General features: G+C 48.6%; 1 protein-coding gene and 1 pseudogene across 2 annotated transcripts in view; one reads left to right on the top strand and one right to left on the bottom strand.

The window, feature by feature from the left end:
- Positions 1-22,506, top strand: part of LOC149451026 (uncharacterized) — a 93,060-nt pseudogene that overhangs the window by 29,373 nt on the left and 41,181 nt on the right. Inside the window, exons 3-4 of the transcript XR_016315167.1 lie at positions 11,862-12,369; positions 12,456-12,611. The product of XR_016315167.1 is annotated as an uncharacterized LOC149451026 (transcript). The remainder of the gene's footprint in view (positions 1-11,861; positions 12,370-12,455; positions 12,612-22,506) is intronic.
- Positions 2,206-22,060, bottom strand: LOC149451027 (uncharacterized). The gene is made up of 2 exons (XM_089691137.1): positions 21,924-22,060; positions 2,206-6,912 (listed from the first exon to the last, which is right to left on the bottom strand). Exon 2 carries the CDS (start codon positions 6,602-6,604, stop codon positions 5,429-5,431), a length of 1,176 nt encoding a protein of 391 aa, XP_089547263.1. The 5' UTR covers positions 6,605-6,912; positions 21,924-22,060; the 3' UTR covers positions 2,206-5,428.

Here is a 22,506-nt window from a genome sequence, read left to right as displayed (position 1 = left end):
TATAATACATAAGGGGAGATATGATCTCCATGTATAATACATAAGGGGGGATATGATCTCCATGTATAATACATAAGGGGGGATATGATCTCCATGTATAATACATAAGGGGGGATATGATCTCCATGTATAATACATAAGGGGGGGGGGGGATATGATCTCCATGTATAAATACATCAGTGGTTCATATAGTGAACTCAGTGTAGAGTTATTCTCCCTGAGGTCATCACAGAGGACAAGGGGGCGCTCTTTACGTCTGGAGGAAAAGAAATGTCATCTCCAAACATGGAAAGGTTTCTTCACAGTGAGAGCTGTGAGAATGTGGAATAGACTCCCTCCAGAGTTGGTTGCGGACAGCTCAGTGGATTGCTGTAGGAAAGTCCTGGATTCTTTCTTGGATACACAGAATATAACTGGGTAGACATTTGTCTTTTTTCAGCCAGACTATCTATGTAACTATGTCTGGCACAGACAGGAAGTGATGTCAGGCACAGACAGGAAGTGATGTCAGGCATAGACCGGAAGTGATGTCAGGCGCAGACAGGAAGTGAGGTCGGGCACAGACAGGAAGTGAGGTCAGGCACAGACCGGAAGTGATGTCAGGCACAGACAGGAAGCTCCATGTGGGAGGAATTATAGAGGAGACGTTGCTGGAAGTGTGAGCAGAGGAGGTAATGAGATTGTATTTGATCATATCTCCCATCACTCTCCCTTGTGTGACACCATATTTCTCTGTCCCTCTTTGCCCTGTAAATGTCCCTCTTTTCGGTGTGATGTACACACAGACATATGAACAGACAATAGAACGGCCCAAAGTCTTCATATGGCTCTCAGATTTCCCTCAGATTTCACATTATTTCCCGTATTGAAGTGAAAACTCGGATAGAAAAGTAACAGTGAGATCAGACATAAGTGGGTGTCACTGATCACATTGTCCCCAAACGTCACCCCAGATAAACGTTTTCCTGGTCAGGCTCCGGTCACACCAGCAACTGCACGTTTCTCATGACTCCCCACATGTGCGGTTACAGTGCATTTTAGCATCAGGAGGATCAGTGGTTAAAGAAGCCAGACTTGTTTTTTGTTCCCAGAGTCACATTTATGTGCATTGCATCCTCTCCTTGGGTCCCCCGCCAGCGCTCCAGGCCCCTCCCTGCTGAGTGCCCCAAAACAAGCTGCTTACTCTGCTCAATCCCAAGCTGCCTCTATGTGCCTATGAGACACGGCATGACTCAACCCACCTCCGGAGCCTTCCCCACTGGATGTGATTGACAGCAGTGGGGGCCAATGGCTCCTGCTGTTGTGTGTCAGCCAATGAGTAGTCAGAGACTTGGAGAGTTTCTGCTTTTGTGCAAAGTGCTGGATCGGGATCAGATGAGTATAAGGGGGGCTGAGGGATGAGCTTCACACTGAAGATAAAAAACCTTCAGCCTCAGATCCATTTTAAAGGCTCATCAAACCCACATCTCAGTCTTTAATGTCTACCTGGATGGAGATCCCTCTTTGGATGTGATGATCCCTCTGCACAGTGCTGGACTGGTGATGCCTGATAGGAGGAACAGCGGCTGCTGCTGCTGCTGCTATATCACCCAGGCAGGCCGCCGCATGGATTTTTTTTTTCTTTTTTCAAAACCTTGTGATAAAAATTAGATCTGCAAAATACTCACTGTGCCTCTGATCAAATACTTTGGGGAGTCTACTTTCTAAAAAGGGGGCATTTGGGGGCTATTTGAACTGTCCTGGCAATTCAGGAGCTTTTAAACTGTGATAGTGAGGAAGCGAAATATGCCCTTTGAAAGCTTGAAGGTGGTCATTAGATTTTGGACTCCCATACATGGCTAGGCTTCTAAATAGTTTCCCACATGTGGTATCCCCAGGAGAAGTAGCAGATTGTGTATCGGGGTGTGATTCCACATATACCCATGGTTTGCGTGAGATATATCTCATAAAAGTGACAACTTTGTGTTAAAAAAAGTTTTTTGTAATTTTCCAAAAACCTTTGGCAAAAAATGAAATCTTCCATGCCCTCAACATGCCTCTCTGCAAATATCTTGCGGGGTCTACTTTGCAAAAAGAGGTCACCCCACATCCCATATACAAGGGGCCTCAGAGTTAACATCAGCTTGTCTCCCATTCCATCAGACTCCTAGAACTGGAAGAGGACATTTTGGGGGAATGTGTCGTAGAAGAACCCAGGCCATGGTATTGTGCGGTGAAAATATAATTAACTTTATTAATCATATATATGTGACACTTTAACAACAGAAAAAAAGAGATAGATTGTTTACATTTCAAGGATATATTTATATCATCTATGCTAAGAAACTAATTAACATATGACACGCCCCTCATTAATATCAGCCCACTTATCTAACCCTCTAAACAACCAAATTCCTGTAACTTCCCAGAAGACACTTTCATCTTTTATCCATAACAAGCTGATTGGGTACAAGAGAACCCCGAGCCCCTCCTGCTCATTCCCACACAAGTCCATGTCACCATCTACAAGGTGAGAGGACCTGAAGGAGAACAAGACCATGACCACCAGGACCATCGCCTGACTGAAGCCATGCTCACATTTCTTTCTAATGCTGCTTCTATGGTCTACTCAGATACAGATTTGGCAGATGTACATTAGTGGAACCCTTTCACTCCGGCCAACGTAAAGTTTACATCAGAAGCAGCACTGCCTTATAGCTATAGCACCCGGGGGTTGTCTACATTTGTTAGGCCAACTGTAACCTTTCAGGTAGAAGTGATTCATCTGCACGGAAGGTCCTCCCCCCGCCATGTATACCAGGCTCAACTGCCCCTCCTACAAGCCCAAGTGTGATTATTCGGGTGCGATTATGTAGGTGCCTGTTGTAACCTTTACCTTGTGTAGATATTCCCTTCTGAGATCTAAAATAAATGGACAACACTCTCTGACACCAGTTTGTAGACTCCACCATGAGCTTCTGAGAGATAGTCAGCTGCCATGCAGTTCTGTGACACCACCTTAGGTGATGGAGCCACTTCTGCTGTCAGCTCTGCTATACCATCAATGGTGTCATTGGTTATCTGATCCATGACTCCAGTACACCGGTTCATCTTACTCATCTTAGATTACTTAGATTCCCCATCCCGTCTATGAAGGGCTCACTGCATAAAACATCTCCACTCCAGAGAAAATGCTTCTTCTCACTGGAAGGTCAGGGGAGTATTGGGAGAAATTGAGGCTTTCCCTTACAGATATGGGGGAGGGGCAACATAACCTAAAGTAAAGATATGGGTGGAATTGAAGGAAAGCCATTTTAGGGCGCTCCTTCCACACAAGAAGCAAATGTTATCTGGAAGGACTAGGAATCCATTGGACCAATGGGGATTAAACATTCTGCAATACATTGAGACACCATGAAATGTTACTGGCCTGTGATTGGCTCTCCTATTGTTAGTGACGTGAGACTCCCCTTGTCGGTGATATTAATAGAATTTAAGAAACCATGTGAAATATTTCCCCCCAAATCCAAAAAGGTGACCCCCTTGGATAGGTACCCATCCTACTATTCCTGATATGAGTTTGTTGTCCCTGCTACTACAGGAAACATGCGGGCGATCATTTACACCTTTTACAGCAGGACAGTAAATATCAGAACACAATTCAAACATCAGACCAACAGCAGGAAGTCTGCTAACTGAATGTGTAATGCAATCTGTCATTAGCATTCCCAGAGTTCCCTCTGCAACATAGTTGTATCAGCTGTTGGTCCTGTCTGTAGATCTGTTATTTTCCCACCTTCTGTAACAGGGTGACAACCCTGATCATTCTGCAGGAACATTACACAGCAGCGTTGTCACCCTGTACAGGGAAGTCTCAGATAGATTATAAGTAAAATACACAACAAGTAAAGCCCAACTTCAGATAACGCTTCTACAGCAGTTACAGCAACAGGTTCTCTATAAGGTTCAACCCCCCATATGAATGAAAACTGACAGTTGTGAGCACCCCTGGCAGTATTATATGAGGTCTCCCAATCCCCCAACTGCCATTTTTTCCAAAAGGCTTGGCCTTCTACAGGGAGTAGAAGAAAACAGATCTACTGGGAAGGTCAGCCATTAATAGAGATTTTACAATGGGAGACTAAAAAAAACTGCTATGCTAAAAACAGATTTCATTATTAACCTCTTCACGCCAGCCTAACGCAAATGTGCGGCCTCCCGGCATCTGGGCCTAGACCCCGAGCGGCTGCACATTTGCACTCTATTAAAAAAGAACATATGTGCTGAGAGCGCGTGCCCCCAGCACACATGTCCGGTACTCACGGAAAGGTCCCGATCTCCTCTTTCGATCGGGACCTTTCCTGATCATATAACCGTGATGGCGGTCACATGACCCTAAACCCCACCCCGCCTCTCAGCTTCTGAAACCCTTAAAGGGCCGGGAGGCACCGGCGTGAAGGGTTTAAGGTAATTATTGATTTTGCCCATAGTTACACTCACTGCTAATGTTGTAACGTTTCCAGGGAGTGTTCTTTGCATACTTTATCCCAAAAGGAGATCTGTCTATTTAGTGTCATTAAAGTGTACCCTAACTAGAGGAATTTCAGTACCCCAGAAGAAGTTGTAGGACTATGACCACATACTCAGCACTTTGAAAGTTCCGATCTCTTGCAGTTGTGCTGTGCGAATAGTCTATGGAGATGAGTAAAAGCTGGACAGTGAAAAAACCACAAGGATAATCATTCTTCGCCTAAAGGAATCCCTTAGACTTTCAGCAGAACCAGATGGAACACAAGTGGCCAGCTGGGATTAAGTGGTACTGCTGAATGTATCTCATAAACAGCAGAAACTTTGTGTTGGAAGGCCTATGCCAGCTTGGGAAATTGCTCACTCACAGTACAGAGACTTTTCCCTGGTTGGTGTCTCAGTTACAGACCTGCCGGCAAAGCTGTCATCCATAAGAGGAAATGAAATGTGGAAAGGAGGCATTGATAATGGGATGGGAGGTTTGGACAAGGTGGGCTTAGCTTGAGTCACCAAGCATAGTTGATGATGTACCAATAGTCAGAAGAACCTGGAATGGACTCTCCCACTGAAACCTCAGAAGCTTAGAAAGATAGCACTTGACCCCATCCTAGTCTCTGGTTGTGAGGCAGCGTTGGTCATGTTTTAGCTCAGGATCTGGCAACTTGGGAACACGTCAGTTGGTGAAAGATGAAAATGCATTACATGATACATACAACTCAATGAATCTATTCATTACGTTCACAGATTTTTTTTTTTGTTTTAAGTAGAATTGTATCTATTCACTTCTTCCCTAGCTTGTGGGATGGCATTGGGGCTGTGAAACTAATGGGACCCTCACAACTCCTGTAATATCCCCCTCTTCTTCCAGAGTTTCCTCTCTGCAGCTGAAGATTGAGTCTTCTGGTGATAGATTAGCTCAGAATTAACTGTAAAAGCTTTGTTCAGAACACTGATATTGCTTCTCTCCCGTGTGAACTCTCTGGTGTCTGAGAAGATTTGACTTCTGTGTAAAAGCTTTGTCACATACAGAACATTGATAGGGCTTCTCTCCTGTGTGAACCCTCTGGTGTCTGATAAGCTCTATCTTGGTAGTGAAAGCTTTCTCACAGTCAGAACACTGACTCGGCTTCTCTCCCTTGTGAACCCTCTGGTGTCTGATAAGATCTGACTTCATTGTAAAAGCTTTCTCACATTCAGAACACCGATATGGCTTCTCTCCAGTGTGAACTCTCTGGTGTGTGTTAAGATTTGACTTCATTGTAAAAGCTTTGTCACATTCAGAACACTGATATGGTTTCACCCCAGTGTGAACCCTCTGGTGTACGATAAGATCTTTCTTACATGTAAAAGCTTTATCACATTCAGAACACTGATATGGCTTCTCTCCAGTGTGGACCCTCTGATGTATGTTAAGATTTGACTTAATTGTAAAAGCTTTATCACATTCAGAACACTGATATGTTTTTTTTGCAGTGTAAACCCTCTTGTGTATGATAAGTTCATTCATAGTTGTAAATGTTTTGCCACATTCAGAACACTGATGTGGTTTCTCTCCAGTGTGAATCCTCTGGTGTATGTTAAGCTCTCTTTTGGCTGTGAAATCTTTGCCACATTCAGAACACTGATATGGTTTCTCTCCAGCGTGAACCCACTGGTGTATGATAAGCCCTTTTTTAGTTGCAAACGTTTTGCCACATTCAGAACATTGATAAGGTTTCTCTCCAGTGTGAACCCACTGGTGTATGATAAGCTCTCTCTTGGTTATAAAAGCTTTGCCACATTCAGAACATTGATATGGCCTCTCTCCAGTGTGAACCTTCTGATGTGTGATAAGATTTGACTTCATTGTAAAAGCTCTCTCACATTCAGAACACTGATATGGCTTTTCTCCAGTGTGAACCATCTGGTGTCTGATGAGGTGTGACTTCATTGTAAAAGCTTTCTCACATTCGGAACACTGATATGGCTTCTCTCCAGTGTGAATCCTCTGGTGTCTGATGAGGGTTGACGCAACATTAAAAGCTTTGTAACATTCAGAACACTGAAATGGTTTCTCTGCAGTGTGAACCCTCTGCTGTGTGATATGTTTTGCCTCCATTGTAAAACCTTTGTCACATTCCAAACAAGAAATAGCTTGAAATGACTTCTCTTATGTGCACTTGGGTTGGACTTTATTGTAAAGCCATTGTCACTTCCAGACTTCTCTCTTGTCCTCTGAGGCTGGATCAATGTTGAATAGGATCCAAAATATTGATGGAGTTTTAGATGTCCTGTGCGAATCCTCCAGTGAAGTGCAAAAAAAAAAGATTTTCAGGCACATAAGACACCCATAGGTCTGGTTTCTGATGTTGAATTAGTTGTATGTATGAAGGCCAACATGACCAAAAAGTTGGTTCATCAATCCACCTATATATATATAAAAAAAAAACATTTTAAATATGAAATCTATATAAAGGGCTAAATAAAGATGTTTTTTATTATTAAATGTATCCTAACTATAGAAAGATTATGTACAGCATTATATTTTTTTTTAATCAAATAGTTTTTATTTTATTGATAAAGTTTATAAGTGCACACAGTGTAACGGAACCGGACCCAGACTGCACTTGGGTATTTCCAGCTTCCCTGTCCGAACACAGATCCCCGGACACCCCCACTGACCAAACAGGACGAGACACACCAGACTTGTATGAAAGACAGGAAATGGACTGCTTTATTTTAACATAGACACAAGATATATACACAAGGCGGGGAAATACACACCCAGACAGGAAACACATCAGCAGGCCGTCCCATCAGGGGGAAGGGCTGCTGGAAACATTACATCCCATAATAGTTTGCTAAAACAATGGGATGCAGCCGCATGGCAGTGAACAATGGGATACACCACATGGCAGTAGACAATACACAAACATTACATCCCATAATAGTTTACTAGAACAATGGGATGCACCACCTGGCAGTGAACAATGACCAACCCCCACACCAATACACAAACATTACATCCCATAATAGTTTACTAGAACAATGGGATGCACCACCTGGCAGTGAACAATGACCAACCCCCACACCAATACACAAATATTACATCCCATAATAGTTTACTAGAACAATGGGATGCACCACCTGACAGTGAACAATGACCAATGGTGTGGGGACCAATACACAAACATTACATCCCATAATAGTTTACTAGAACAATGGGATGCACCACCTGACAGTGAACAATGACCAATGGTGTGGGGACCAATACACAAACATTACATCCCATAATAGTTTACTAGAACAATGGGATGCACCACCTGGCAGTGAACAACCACCAACCCCTACACCAATACACAAACATTACATCCCATAATAGTTTGTTAGAACAATAGGATGCAGCTGCATGGCAGTGAACAATGACCAACCCCCCACACCAATATTTGAACATTCCACCCTGTACCCCTAAGAGGCACAGGGTAACTTACACATAATGGGGATATGGGGAGCTGGGACAGGGGTCCCCCACCCCCAAAAGTCACTCCCGTCACACACAGTATTTCCAGCATTCAGCCCAATGGAGTAATACGTTCTAACGGATAAGCCAGGAGGCTCCAAACTTTCTAAACAAAGGGCCAGTTTATTGTCTTTCAAACTTTAGGGGGGCCAGACTTTGGCCACGGGAGTGGACATTTTCCTTGCATTGGTAGGAGTAAACCTTGCCAGATTTGGTATTAGGGGGGAGGAACAGTGCCCTATCATTGGGAGAAATAGTGCCCCATAATTTCTGTTAGTGGGAGAAATGTTGCCCTTTGTTTTGCCAAGTGACACCAACAAGTGTTTGGTATCAATGCGAGGAATAGTGCCCTGGGGGCCAGATAAAGGCAAGCAAATGACCACAGTTTGGAGACCACTGGTATAAGCAGTTGTGGCACTGTTACAGATCATACAGAACAATAACTTGCTTTGTCTATGGTGTCACTTTTACCTTTTATAAACAAATGAACAGAGAAAAGAAGAAACAACCTAGAACAATTCAGCTGTACACGGCAAGTAACTCCCCCAGTACATACATAGATAGCTGACACCGATCAATGAGGCCCGTGTCTACAGGATCATACCCCAAGTATGGGTCTCCAATGTAGTCACCATTTAGTAGGACACAACTGGCTCATATCCTTTTTAGGGGACTAAAAAAGTTAAACCTGTAAAAGCCTATGAAGGATTAATTGGGGGGAGCAAAACCCAGAGTATCCAGCCAGTTCTGCCAGAGAGACATACATCTCCTAGGGGGAATTATGAAGTTGCTAATTTAGCTTTTCACATATTAACTAGTTGCCGACCGCAGATAGCTGAATGACGGCTGCACTGCGGCCGGCCAGTTCTGGGTGGACGTCATATGACATCCCCCCAGAACGTGCTCTCCTGCGCGCCCCAGGGGGCGCGCACCCGGCGATCTCCGTGATCGCTGTGTCCTACGGACACAGCTGATCATGTGATGTGGTAAAAGGCCAATCACAGCGGCCTTTTACCACCTGATCAGCGGTGTCCAATGACACGCTGATCAGAGGGAAATGCAATTGCCGGTTCTCGGCTGCACTTTCCTCACGCTGTCAGATCGTGAGGAAAGTACTGTCGAGAACCGGCAGTTGTCAGAGCGGGGATCCGCACCGATCATCAGGGCACTGATGATCAGTGCCCTGATGATCGGTGCCCAGCAGTGCCACCCACAAGTTCCGCCCACCTGTGCCCAGCAGTGCACCCAATAGCTCTGCCCACCTGTGCCCAGCAGTGCACCCACCTGTGCCCAGCAGTGCACCCACCTGTGCCACTCTGCAGTGTCACACACCTGTGCCCAGAAGTGCCACCTACCTGTGCCCAGAAGTGCCACCCACTTGTGCCCACCCACCTGTGCCCACCAGTGCTGCCCACCAGTGCCACCCACCAGTGCTGCCAACCAGTGCTGCCAGTCAGTGCCACCAGTCAGTGCCCAGCGGTTGTGCCAGTCAGTGCCGCCAGTCAGTGCCCAGCAGTGATGCCAGTCAGTGCCGTCTATCAGTACCCATCATCAGTGCCACCTATCAGTGCTGCATATTAGTGCTGCCTATCCGTGACACCTCATTAGTGCTGCCTATCAGTGCCGCCTATCCGTGCCACCTCATTAGTACTGCCTATCAGTGCCCTTTAGTGCTGCCTATCAGTGCCCATCAGTGCCACCTATCAGTGCCCATCAGTGCTGCCTCATCAACGCACATCAGTGAAGGAGAAAAATTACCTGTTTGAAAAATTTTATAATAGAAACAAAGAAACTTTTTTTTTTTTCAAATTTTTTGCATTTTTTTGTTTATAGAGCAAAAAGTAAAGTGCCCAGCGGCGATTAAATACCACCAAAAGAAAGCTATATTTGTGAGAAAAAAATGATCAAAATTTCATATGGGTACAATGTTGCATGACCGCGCAATTGTCAATCAAAGTGCGGCAGCGCTGAAAGCTGAAAATTGGCCTGGTAAATAAGGGGGTATAAGTGCCCGGTAGGCAAGTGGTTAATGTGGAGTTCATCTGCTCAGTCCCCTGTGGTCTGGTGGGAGTATGAGGTGATACCCAGAGTCAGGCTATTGGTTTTTGGGCAATATACAGCAGCTTCATTATTACTATATGACTTGGAGGTGCAAAAAATTCCTTATCCAACGAGCCCGAGAGGCACACCACCAGATCCTGAGGAACAGGAATATTAAACACGGATGATATAATGCAGGTAATATTTTTTCACAGTACCTGGATAATTTCGGACATCTCCAAAACATGTGTATTACATCCCCTACATCACCGCTACATTTGGGCCATAAGCCTCCGTTTGCATTGATACGACTTGTAATGCAATTTCACAGTTCAAATCACATGACAAGTCACATCCAATGGTTGGCAATGGAACCGTTCTAATTGGTGCAACTTCATCGGAGTCACACTGATTCGAAAAGTAGTTCCTGCACTACCTTTGCCGATTTCAGGTGCAACTTGCATGAAGTCCCACAGATGTCTGAAAAGTCGCATTGACTTGACTTTATAATCATGCAGTTTCCAGTGAAGTCGCACGATTATAAAGTCACATTAAGTGTGAACCAGGGCTAACGGGGAATCCAAATTGTCCCAACTGAACAGTTGAGCCGGAGTCGTGAGTTCTATGAAAAAAATAACTGAGATAGTTTCTGTGAAGAGGACAGGGAGACGAGAGGTATGAAGGTCAAAATCTCCTCCTACCTCTGGCCTCCTAATAATATTTTAATCTGGGTACAGTGTTGCATTACTGAGTAATTGTCATTTGAACTGTGACAGTACTGAAAGCTGAAAACTGGTCTGGGCAGGAAGGAGGTGAAAATGTGAAGACTTGAAGTGGTTAAAGTGATACTAAAGGAAAAAATGTAAAAAACACATAAAAAACATGTCTTACTTACCTGCTCTGGGAAATGGTTTTGCACAGAGCTGCCCTGATCCTTCTTTTTTTGGGTCTCCTGGTGCTCTGGACTCCCCCCCCGTAAAAAGTGCCCCCATAGCAACCCACTTGGATCTTGAATCCAGAGGTTCAAACGGGGGGCCTGTCAGCACATAAGCACTGTAGTCAGGTTCCACTTTGGAAAGGGTTTTTCTCTTACAGGTCTCTGTCTGGTCAAGATTTGAAGAATCTCGCCACAAGCTCTTCTCTGGCTAAGGGAGACTCTAGAAAAATGCTAATAGAAGACACTTGGCCCTTCAGTGTACTTACTGCTAGCCCCTTGTTGGCCGCTGCCTTCAAAAATTCCAGGACTGAAACTAGGCCATGTGTTTCCAAGGAAGTCTGAGCACACCATTTGTTAAAAAGTTTCCAGATCTTAAGGTAGATAGAATGGGTCTCCTCCTTCCTGCTATTTAGGAGAGTGGATACTACCCTGTCTGAGAACCCTTTGCTCCTCAGCAGCTGTTCCTCAGAAACCAGGCCGATAGGCTCCATCTGTCCACCTGGGAACACAGGGTCGGACCCTGAGAAAAAAGTCCCTTCGGTACAGCAATATCCAAGGAGGGTGGGCGGCTAGGGCTGCCATGGTTGAAAACCAAGCTTGTCGGGGCCAGTGCGGGCAATAAGGAGACTGGGGGGAAGGCATAACACAGGGGAAAATCCCACCTCTGTGTTAGTGCATCCACTGCCAATGCCCGTCCCACTGGTTTAGAGAGAATAAAACCAAAACTTTGTTTTTTTGGCCTGACGCAAACAGGTCTATGGATGGATACCCCCACTCCCTTATGATGGCCTGGTAGACCTCTCCATTGAGCACCCATTCTGATTCCCTCAGTTTCCTTTTGCTGAGAAAGTCTGCCACCTGGTTCAGATCTCCCTTCAGGTGGACAGCGGATAAAGAGTCTACATTTGTCTCCGCCCAGGAAAGCAACTCTGAGGCCAGGGACCACAGCGTCCTGCTTCGAGTCCCTCCCTGCCGGTTGACATACACCACGATGGAGGAGTTGTCCGAGAGGATCTGCACGTGCTGGCCCCGTAGCTGCTCCCGGAAGACCACAAGGGCCCGCAATACCGCCTTGAGTTCTTTCCAGTTTGAGGACCTGTTCCTCTCTTCTGGTAGCCAAGAACCCTGCGCTATGAACTCTCCTATGTGCACTCCCCAACCCCTGAGACCCATGTCTGTTGCAATTTCCCTGGAGATGGGTAAGGCCCACAGTAACCCCTGTGTCAGATTGGTTGACCTCCTCCACCACCAAAGAGTTCTGTTCACCCGAGGGGGTACCTGTATCAAGGAGTCTAAAGACGCCTGCCGGCGATCCCAGACATCCAAAATGAACAGCTGGAGGGGCTGCAAGTGCAAACCTGCCCATTGTACCGCTGGAATGAACGAGGTTAGTAGGCCCAAGACTGACATGAATTCCCTCAGAGACACGGCCTGGTTTCCCAGAAAATGCATGATTCCCCTGTCCAACTTCAGGATCTTCTCCGGGTGCAGAAAGATTTTTTGAAGGGTGGAATTCAGTTCATAGCCCAGGTACACCATACTTTCTGTTGGGACCAAATTGGACTAGCCAGCCCAGATTTTCAGGTGTCTCATCACCAAGGTTATGTCCTGCGACAGCTTTTCCTCCGAGTCAGCAAACAATAGGAGATCATCCAGGTAGGCCATCAGCGAGACTCCCCTTAGATGAAGAAATACCAGGGCCTTGGCCATGATCTTTGCAAAAATCCTGGGTGAGGAGTAAAGTCCAAAGTGCAAGGCTCAGAACTGCAGATGAAGTATTTCTCTGCGGCCTTGAACTGCCAACCTGAGGAATTTTTGAAAAGCCTCCACAGTAGGGATATGTAAGTAAGCGTTCTTTAGGTCTATTGAGGCTAGAAAGCAGTTGGGGGGGAGGGGGGGGGGGAGAAGGGACCTGACCGAGAAAATTGAATCCATGCGGAATCTTTTGTATTTGATGGTCTCATTCAAGGGATGGGGAATCAGCCTGTATGTTCCTGAGGGCTTTCTGATGACAAAGAAGTGTGAATAGAACCCTCTGCTGATCTCTGCGGCGGGGACCCTGACAACAACCCTCTGCTCCTCCAACTCCCGCAAAGAAGAGAGGGCTGATGCTTTTTCTGTACACCTCGGGAGCTCCGTCACTAATAATATTTGTGGTGGTGGCCTGCGAAACTCCAGGTGGTACCCTTCCTCACTATGCCCAGGATAAAGGGGCTGGATGATTCTGCTTCCCACTGTAGTAGGAAGATCCCCAATCTTCCTCCCACCGGGGGAACATCATCAATGTGATTTTTAGGGCTGCTCAGGAGGACAGAAAATTGTTCCCCCCTTGTCCCTTCCTCTGTGCCCCCATGGCCTCTTCTGTACTTCCGGCCTGAACGGCTTGTACCCTCTTTTGGAGATAAAACTTTTTCCTACCCTGCACCTGGAGCTTCCTCTTGAGGGGAAAAGCTTTCTTCCTGTCTGCGGTGCAATCTAGCACCATCTCGAGACCTGGCCCAAAAAGGAAGTCTCCTGTAAATGGGATGCCACAAAGTTTAACTTTGGAGGCAATGTCCCCCAGCCACGTTTTGAGCCACAGGGCTCTGCGGGCCAAGTTAGTCAGGGCTGCTGACCTAGCCATCATCCTCACTGACTCAGCTGAAGCATCTGTGATATAGCCCACCCCCTGCAGTAAAGTCTGGAAGGAGACTAAAATTTTGCCCTGGGATCCCGCCATGATATCGGCCTGTAGCTGTATAAGCCAATACTCCATGTTCCGAGCTACCACTGTAGTGGCCATAGCAGGATTTAAATTGGATAGTGGGGAGTCCCAGGATATTTTAAGAAGGAAATCCGCCCTCCTGTACATGGTGTCAGACAAGACCCCCATATCTTCAAAGGCAAGGTCCATCCTCCTGGCTACCTGAGAAAAAGCTGCGTCCAGCTTGGGGTTCTTATTCCACACTGTGGATGAGTCTTCGTTGAACGGGAACCTGGGCTTGAGGGATTTGGCAAAGAAGGGCCATCTTTCCAGGTCCTGCCATTCCCTTTTAATGGTCTCCACCAGTACTTTGTGGATGGGAAAGACCCTATGCTTTTGTTCCTCCATACCCTGACACATCTGATCATGGACAGTAAGGGGTTTCCTATCTTCCTTAATGTGTAAGGTAGCATAAATGGCTCTTAGTAAGTCATCAACCTCTTCAAGGGACAACTTGTATCTAGAGGGACCTCTAGACTCGCTTGAGGGACCCTTCCCTTCCGAGTCTGCCTCTAAACCCGAGTCCGGGGATGGGTCCCCTTCCACCAACTCGCCTACTGGCCCTCCCCCCCTCCCTACTGGTTGTAAGGGCAAGCTCGATCTGTTGGGGGGGGGGAGGGGGTGCAGTCCGCTAAGTTCTCGACAAGCGATTTAAAGGAATCAAAGGTAGTCGTCAGCTCCCTGACTTAACCAGGTCCCCCTGAGAAGGAACTTCCTCCCTAATCAGGTCCTCAATGCAGGACTCACACAGCACCTTCGTCCAGGAGTCCTTGAGGGTCACTTTGAATGAGGGGCACTTATTTTTAGCCCCAAGGAGCGGCTTTGGCTTCTCTCGGGCCTTTACCTGTAACATGTAAAAAAGAACCGGGATCCCATTACCACCGGGCTGCTGACTGCCCTTCCCCCCCTCCTCCTGGCAGGGCTGGGAGATTACTACCTGAGCCCCCCACTTCAGCCCCTCCGACAACCCGGAGAACTGAGGACACTCCCTGGAGCTAGGGACCCAACAGGTAGGGATACAAGGTTCCTCTGAGCCGCCTACCTGTAGCTGGCTGGTTCTGGCATCGCCTGCTCCCGGTGCCTCCGCTCCGGACATCTTCAAGTGATGGTTTACTCAGAGTGCTGAGTCACCTGCCTCTGCAGAATGCAGTCCTCTGCAATGCCAAAATCCAGCCCGCGCTTCCTAGGGACCCAGCCAGAAGCCGTGCCCCGGGAGAAGTCCCGCCCTTCCCCCATCATCCGGCCCGGCCCAGGCTCCATTGCGGTACTCCCCCCATGGTCCCCTTGGACACAGGAGTGTGGGCGCCCGGCACCCTAGACTTCCCTCAGTGGGGGCTAGGCGGAGCAAAGATGTTGGTAAAGGACACCCCCCTTCCCACCGAGGGAGTCAGTCCTCCTTTCTGCAAGGTGGGGGGCCTCAAACTGATCGCACCCTGTCTGTACGCCCCCCCCCCCTCCTCCTCGTCTTCCAGGCACCGCTCGGTCCTCTGACCGCCCCTGGAAAGACTTCCAATTCTGTGTCTCCCCACCGGAGGAAACACCACTACTGAGGTCTGAGTGGGGAGGCCGTATCTTTAGTTTGGGTGGAGGTGTTGCCTCAGGTGGGGGTGGGGAGGAGCTGAGGTCTCTCGAGATGCTGTCCTGAAAGACTAGGAAGAGAAAAAAATTCCAGTATCTATACCGCCATTTGTAAATGGTATAACTTTCACATAAACCAATTCATTTACAGGTATTTTAATTTTTTTAGCAAAGACATGGAGCAGAATACATTTTGGTCTAAATGTATGCCGAAATTAGATTTTTTTATTTTTTTTTACTGGATATCTTTAATAGCAAAAAGTCAAAAATGTTTTTTTTCTCAAATTGTCAGTCTTTGTTTATAGCATGAAAAAAACCGCAGAGGCGATAAAATACCACCGAAAAAAAGCTCTATTTGTGGGGAAAAAAAAGGAAGTAAATTTAATTTGGGTGCAGTGTTGCATGACCGCAAAATTGTCAGTTAAAGTAACGGAGCGTGGAATAGCAAAAAATGGTCTGGTCATGAAGAGGTTCAAAAAATTTTGGAGGGCAAGTGGTTAATAGCCAGCAATAAAGAGGAAACTAACACAAGAAGATTCTGAGATTATATATAAACAGATGATTGATAGGTCTATAGCAGGGACAGGAGCCCTGGGCCATGAATAGAAGTGTCACGGAGGTGTGGGTGGAACAGAACACATGGGAAGAGCAGGAGTACACACAAGGCTTTTATTGAAGGGCAGGGAGTGGGCACACAGCAGGGATAGCAGAGTTCTGGTAGGCAAAGGGCCAAGTCCAAAACACGGGGCCGGCACACAGTAGGGATAGCAGAGTTCTGGTAGGCAAAGGGCTAAGTGCACAACACGGGGCCGGCACACAGCAGGGATAGCAGAGTTCTGGTAAGCAAAGGGCTAAGTCCACAAAACGGGGCTGGCACACAGCAGGGATAGCAGAGTTCTGGTAAGCAAAGGGCTAAGTCCACAACACGGGGCCGGCACACAGCAGGGATCGCAGAGTTCTGGTAGGAAAACGGCTAAGTCCACAAAACGGGGCCGGCACACAGCCGGGATAGCAGAGTTCTGGTAGGCAAAGGGCTAAGTCCACAACAAGGGGCCGGCATACAGCAGGGATAGCAGAGTTCTGGTAGGAAAAGGGCTACGTCCACAACATGGGGCAGGCACACAGCAGGGATAGAGTTCTGGCATTCAAAGGGTAAAATATGTAACACAGGGCTGAACACACTACAGGGATAGCAGAACTCCGACAAAGGGTTAAGTCTTTAACACGGGCAGGGCACACAGCAGATATGCAGCGTTCTGGCAGGCAAAGGGTTAATAGGCACAAGGAACTAGACACACAGCAAGAATAGACAGGAATCCAGGACAACAGGCATAAGTAGCACTCTAGTACAGCACAACTTAGTCCAGAGTCAAAGGGCATCAATCCGGGCCCAGTGAGTAGCAGGTCAGAAACTGGTACAGCAAAGTCCAGGGGCACAGGACAGCAATTTAGGGACTCACCAGCCAACAGTGACCTCAGTAGAGGAAATCTAGGCAGAGTGGAATGGAGAAGGAGATCCAGAGGGCAGAGGTCCTTCACCAACTCACCACGGATCCTCAGAGGGCTGTCTGTCCTGGCCGCAGCCTCAAGACCACACAGGCAACAATTGACGGAAGAGCAGAGGGTAGGGAACAGTCCCAGCATCCGGAAAGCCACACAGACAATGCAGAATTATAAGTGACAGCCGCAAAAAGAAAAGTACAGCCTACACAGAACTGTCTCAGCAATTCAATGCATCTTCTAGCGAGAAGTGCAGCCATGAGCTCCTCTGTCCATCACTGAAGTAAATTCTAAACGTTGTGACCCTTTCTGCCAGCATAGGGACATTATATTGTCCCTTCAATTCAGGTAAACCTCATGCACCCGGTGCCGACATATCTGGCTTTTTCCAGCTTCAGGACACCATGCTACCTGGGCCTCCTACTGAGAACAAACTCATCTGCCACACCCTGAGGGGCACAAGAACTCCTAGATCAGCCTCATCTCCCACCCCCAGTGGGAACAGGAACACTTAGATCAGCCTCATCTCATACCCCCTGCTGGCACAGGAACTCCTAGATAAGCCTCATCTCCCACCCTCTGCGGGAACAAGAACTCCTAGATCAACCTCATCTCCCACCCCCTGCGGGCACACAGACTTCTAGATCAGCCTCATCTCCCACCCCCTGCTGGCACAGGAACTCCTAGATAAGCCTCATCTCCCACCCCCTGCGGGCAAAGGAACTTAGATCAACCTCATCTCCCACCCCCTGTGGGGCACAGGAACTCTTAGATCAACCTCATCTCCCAACCCCTGCAGGGCACACAGACTCCTAGATCAGCCTCATCTCCCACCCTCTGCAGGCATAGGTACTCATAGATCAACCTCATCTCTCACCCCCTGCGGGCAGAGGAACTTGTAGAGCAACCTCATCTCCCATCCACTGCGGGGCAAAGCAACTTAGATCAACCTCATCTCCCACCTCCTGCGGGGCACAGGAACTGCTAGATCAACCTCATCACCCACCTCCTGCGGGGCACAGGAACTGCTAGATCAACCTCATCTCCCACCCCCTGCGGGCACAGGAACTCCTAGATCAACCCCATCTACCACCCCCTGCAGGCATTGGAAATCCTTCATCAACCTCATCTCCCACCACTGGCAGGCACATGAACGCCTAGATCAACCTCATCCCCCACCCCTGTGGGCAAAGATAATCGAAGAGCAACCTCACCTCCCACCCCCTGCGGGGCAAAGCATCTTAGATCAACCTCATCTTCCACCCCTTGCACTCACAGAAACGTATACATCAACCTCATCTCCCAACCTCTTGCGGGCACAGGAACTCAGAGCAACCTCATCTCCTACCCCCTGCATGGAACAGCAACTTAGATCAACCTCTTCTTCTACCTCCTGCGGGCACAGGAACTAGTAGAGAAATCTCATCTCCCATCCCCTGCTGGGCACAGGAACTCATAGATTACCCTCATCTCCTACCCCCTGCTGGGCACAACAACTTAGATCAACCTCATCTTCTACCCCATTGCGGGGAACAGGAACTCCTAGATCAACCTCATCTCCTGCCCCCTGCATGGAACAGCAACTTAGATCAACCTCTTCTTCTACCTCCTGCGGGCACAGGAACTAGTAGAGAAATCTCATCTCCCATCCCCTGCGGGTCAAAACAACTTAGATCAACCTGAACTTCTACCCTCTGTGGGGCACAGGACCTTCTAGATCAACCTCATCTCCCACCCCCTGTGGGGTACTGGAACTCCTAGATCAGCCTCATCTCCCACCCCCTTGCGGTCACAGGAACTTATAGAGCAACCTCATCTCCCACCCCCTGCTGGGCACAGGAACTCATAGATTACCCTCATCTCCTACCCCCTGCTGGGCACAACAACTTAGATCAACCTCATCTTCTACCCCCTTGCGGGGAACAGGAACTCCTAGATCAACCTCATCTCCTGCCCCCTGCGGGCAGAGGAACTCGTAGAGCAACTTCATCTCCCATCCCCTGAGGGGCAAAGCAACTTAGCTCAACCTCATCACCCTCCTCTGCAGAGCACATAAACTGTTGGATCAGCCTCATCTCCCTCCCCCTGCGGGCACAGGAACTCCAAGATAAACCTCATCTCCCACCCCTTGCGGGCACAGGAACTACTGGATCAACCTCATCTCCCACCCCCTGCAGGCACAGTACTTGTAGAGCAACCTCACCTCCCATCCCCTGCGAGGCAAAGCAACTTAGATCAATCTAATCTTTCACCCCTTGTGGGCACAGGAACTTCAACATCAACCTCATCTCCCACCCCCTTGAGGGCACAGGAACTCCTAGATCCGCCTCATCTCCCACCCCCTGCGGTCACAGGAACTCATAGAGCAATCTCATCTCCCACCCCCTGTGGGGCACCGGAAATCCTAGATCAGCGCCATTTCTCCCACCCTCTGCAGGGCACAGCAATTTAGATCAACCTCATCTTCTACCCCCTGCGGGCACAGGAACTCCTATATCAGCCTCATCTCCCACCCCCTGCAGGCACAGGAATTCATACAGCAATCTCATCTCACATCCCCTGCAGGGCAAAGCAACTTAGATCAACCTCATCTTCTACCCCCTGTGGGGAACAGGAACTCCTAGATCAGCCTCATCTCCCACCCCATGCAGGGCACCGGAACTCCTAGATCAGCCTCTTCCCCCACCCCCTGCTGGCACAGGAACTCCTAGATCAGCATCATCTCTCACCCCCTGTGGAGGACAGCACTTAGATCAACCTCATTTTCTACTCCCTGCGAGGCACAGGAACTTCTAGATCATCCTCATCTCCCACCCCCTGCGGGCACAGGAACTCCTAGATCAGCCTCATTTCCCACCCCCTGCGGGCACAGGAACTCCTAGATCAGCCTCATCTCCCTCCCCCCACGGACAAAGGAACTCCTAGATCAACCTCATCTCCCACCCCCTGCGGGTACATGAACTCCTAGATCAGCCTCATCTCCCACCCCCTGCGGGCACAGGAACTCCTAGATCAGCCTAATTTCCCACCCCTTGCGGGTACATGAACTCATAAAGCAACTTCATCTCTCAACCCTTGCGGGAATAGGAACTCCTAGATCAACCTCATTTCTCACCCCCTGCGAGCACAGGAACTCTTAGATCAGCCTCATCTCCCAACCCCTGCGGAGCACAGCACTTAGATCAACCTCATTTTTTATCCCCTGCGGGGCACAGGAACTTCTATATCAACCTCATCTCCCACCCCCTGCAAGCACAGGAACTCCTAGAGCAGCCTCATCTCCCACCCCCCTGCGGGAAACAGGAACTCCTAGAGCAGCCTCATCTCCCACCCCCCTGCGGGAAACAGGAACTCCTAGAGCAGCCTCATCTCCCACCCCCCTGCAGGCACAGGAACTCCTAGATCAGTCTCATCTCCCACCCCCTGCGGGCACAAGAACTCCTATATCAACCTCATCTCCCACCCCCTGCAAGCACAGGAACTCCTAGAGCAGCCTCATCTCCCACCACTTGCGAGCAAAGGAACTCATAGAGCAATCTCATCTCCCACCCCCTGCGGTCACAGGAACTCATAGAGCAATCTCATCTCCCACCCCTTGTGGGGCACCAGAAATTCTTGCTCAGCCTCATCTCCACCCTCTGCGTGGCACAGCAATTTAGATCAACCTCATCTTCTACCCCCTGCGGCACAGGAACTCCTATATCAGCCTCATCTCCCACCCCCTGTGGGGCACAGGAACTCATACAACAACCTCATCACACATTCCCTGCGGGGCACAGCAACTTGGATCAACCTCATCTTCTACCCCCTTCGGGGAACAGGAACTCCTAGATCAGCCTCATCTCCCACCCCATGAGGGGCACCAGAACTCCTAGATCAGCCTCATATCCCACCCCCTGCTGGCACAGGAACTCCTAGATCAGCATCATCTCTCACCCCCTGCGGGCACAGAAACTCCTAGATTACCCTCATCTCCCACCCCCTGCGGAGCACAGCACTTAGATCAACCCAATTTTCTACTCCCTGCGGGGCACAGGAACTCCTAGATCAGCCTCATCTCCCACCCCCTGCGGGCACAGGAACTCCTAGATCAGCCTCATCTCCCTCCCCCCTGCGGGTACAGGAACTCATAAAGCAACCTCATCTCTCACCCCTTGCGGGACACAGAAACTTAGATCAACCTCATCTCCCACCCCTTTTGGGGCACACAGACTTCTAGATCAGCCTCATCTCCCACCCCCTGGGGCACAGGAACTCCTAGATCAGCCTCATCTCCCACCCCCTGCGGGAAAAAGGAACTCCTAGATCACCCTCATCTCCCACCCCCTGCGGGGCACAGGAACTCCTAGATCAGCCTCATCTTACCCCTCGTACGTTGTTTGTTGTTGCTGTACTGTTTCATGTATTGTCCCCCCCTCTATTGTACAGCGCTGAGCAAACCCTTTGGCGCTATATAAACTCGTAGTAATAATAATAATAATCTCCCACCCCCTGCGGGCACAGGATCGCATAGATCAGCCTCATCTCCCACCCCCTGCGGGCACAGGATCGCATAGATCAGCCTCATCTCCCACCCCCTGCGGGCACAGGATCGCATAGATCAGCCTCATCTCCCACCCCCTGCGGGCACAGCACTTAGATCAACCTCATTTTCTACTCCCTGCGGGGCACAGGAACTCCTAGATCAACCTCATCTCCCACCCCCTGCGGGCACAGGAACTCCTAGATCACCCTCATCTCCCACCCCCTGCGGGGCACAGGAACTCCTAGATCAGCCCCATCTCCCACCCCCTGCGGGGCACAGGAACTCCTAGATCAGCCCCATCTCCCACCCCCTGCGGGGCACAGGAACTCCTAGATCAGCCCCATCTCCCACCCCCTGCGGGGCACAGGAACTCCTAGATCACCCTCATCTCCCACCCCCTGCGGGCACAGGAACTCCTAGATCACCCTCATCTCCCACCCCCTGCGGGGCACAGGAACTCCTAGATCAGCCCCATCTCCCACCCCCTGCAGGTACAGGAACTCCTAGATTTAATGAAGCATACTGCTTGACACACTCATTGATTTCAACAAAAATAAAATCTAATCTCCATCACAAGGAGACCCACCTGACTTACCCGTGTGCTCTGACATGGAGAAGATCCCATGCTGGCCCTATGGTGGCCGTGTGTTCAGGATGGAGACGGAGAATGTGCTCAGCCTGTAGATATCTGGATCTAAAATGGCCGAAAACAGGAAAAGTGTTCCATGGACAGGAAGTGACACGGAACTGAATGATACAGAGGGTGCAGTATGGAGAGCAGACACTAGATGACGCTGCTCCAAAAAGCTGAAAAGCATAAAAAACGTGAAAGAGAATAAAAGAAAAACAAAGTAAAGAAACAAAATACATTCCCCATTGGGCGGGAAGAGAGACGGATCAGATTAAAACAGACGGTGCAGCATGGAGAGCAGACAATAGATGTTGCTGCTCTAAATAGCTGAAAAGCATAAAACAACAGGGAAAAAAAAAAGCAAAACAAAAAGCAGAAATAAAAAAAAAAGAGGACAAGAAGTGTGAAAAGACCACAGGAGAAGGACAAAGCGCATTTCCAATGGAGACCCCATGTTGTCCCAGATTTACTGTTGGGGAACCAAAACAGCAAAACAGTGAAATGAAAATAAACAAACAAAAATAAAACAAAAATAAATAAAACAAAA

The sequence above is a fragment of the Staurois parvus genome, unplaced genomic scaffold (assembly GCF_062004578.1).
Source record: "Staurois parvus isolate SC_StPar_1 unplaced genomic scaffold, SC_StPar_1.0 ptg000551l, whole genome shotgun sequence".
Lineage (NCBI taxonomy): Eukaryota > Metazoa > Chordata > Amphibia > Anura > Ranidae > Staurois > Staurois parvus.
The sequence above is the reverse complement of the archived record's forward strand: the minus strand, read 5'-3'. Positions and strand labels throughout refer to the sequence as shown.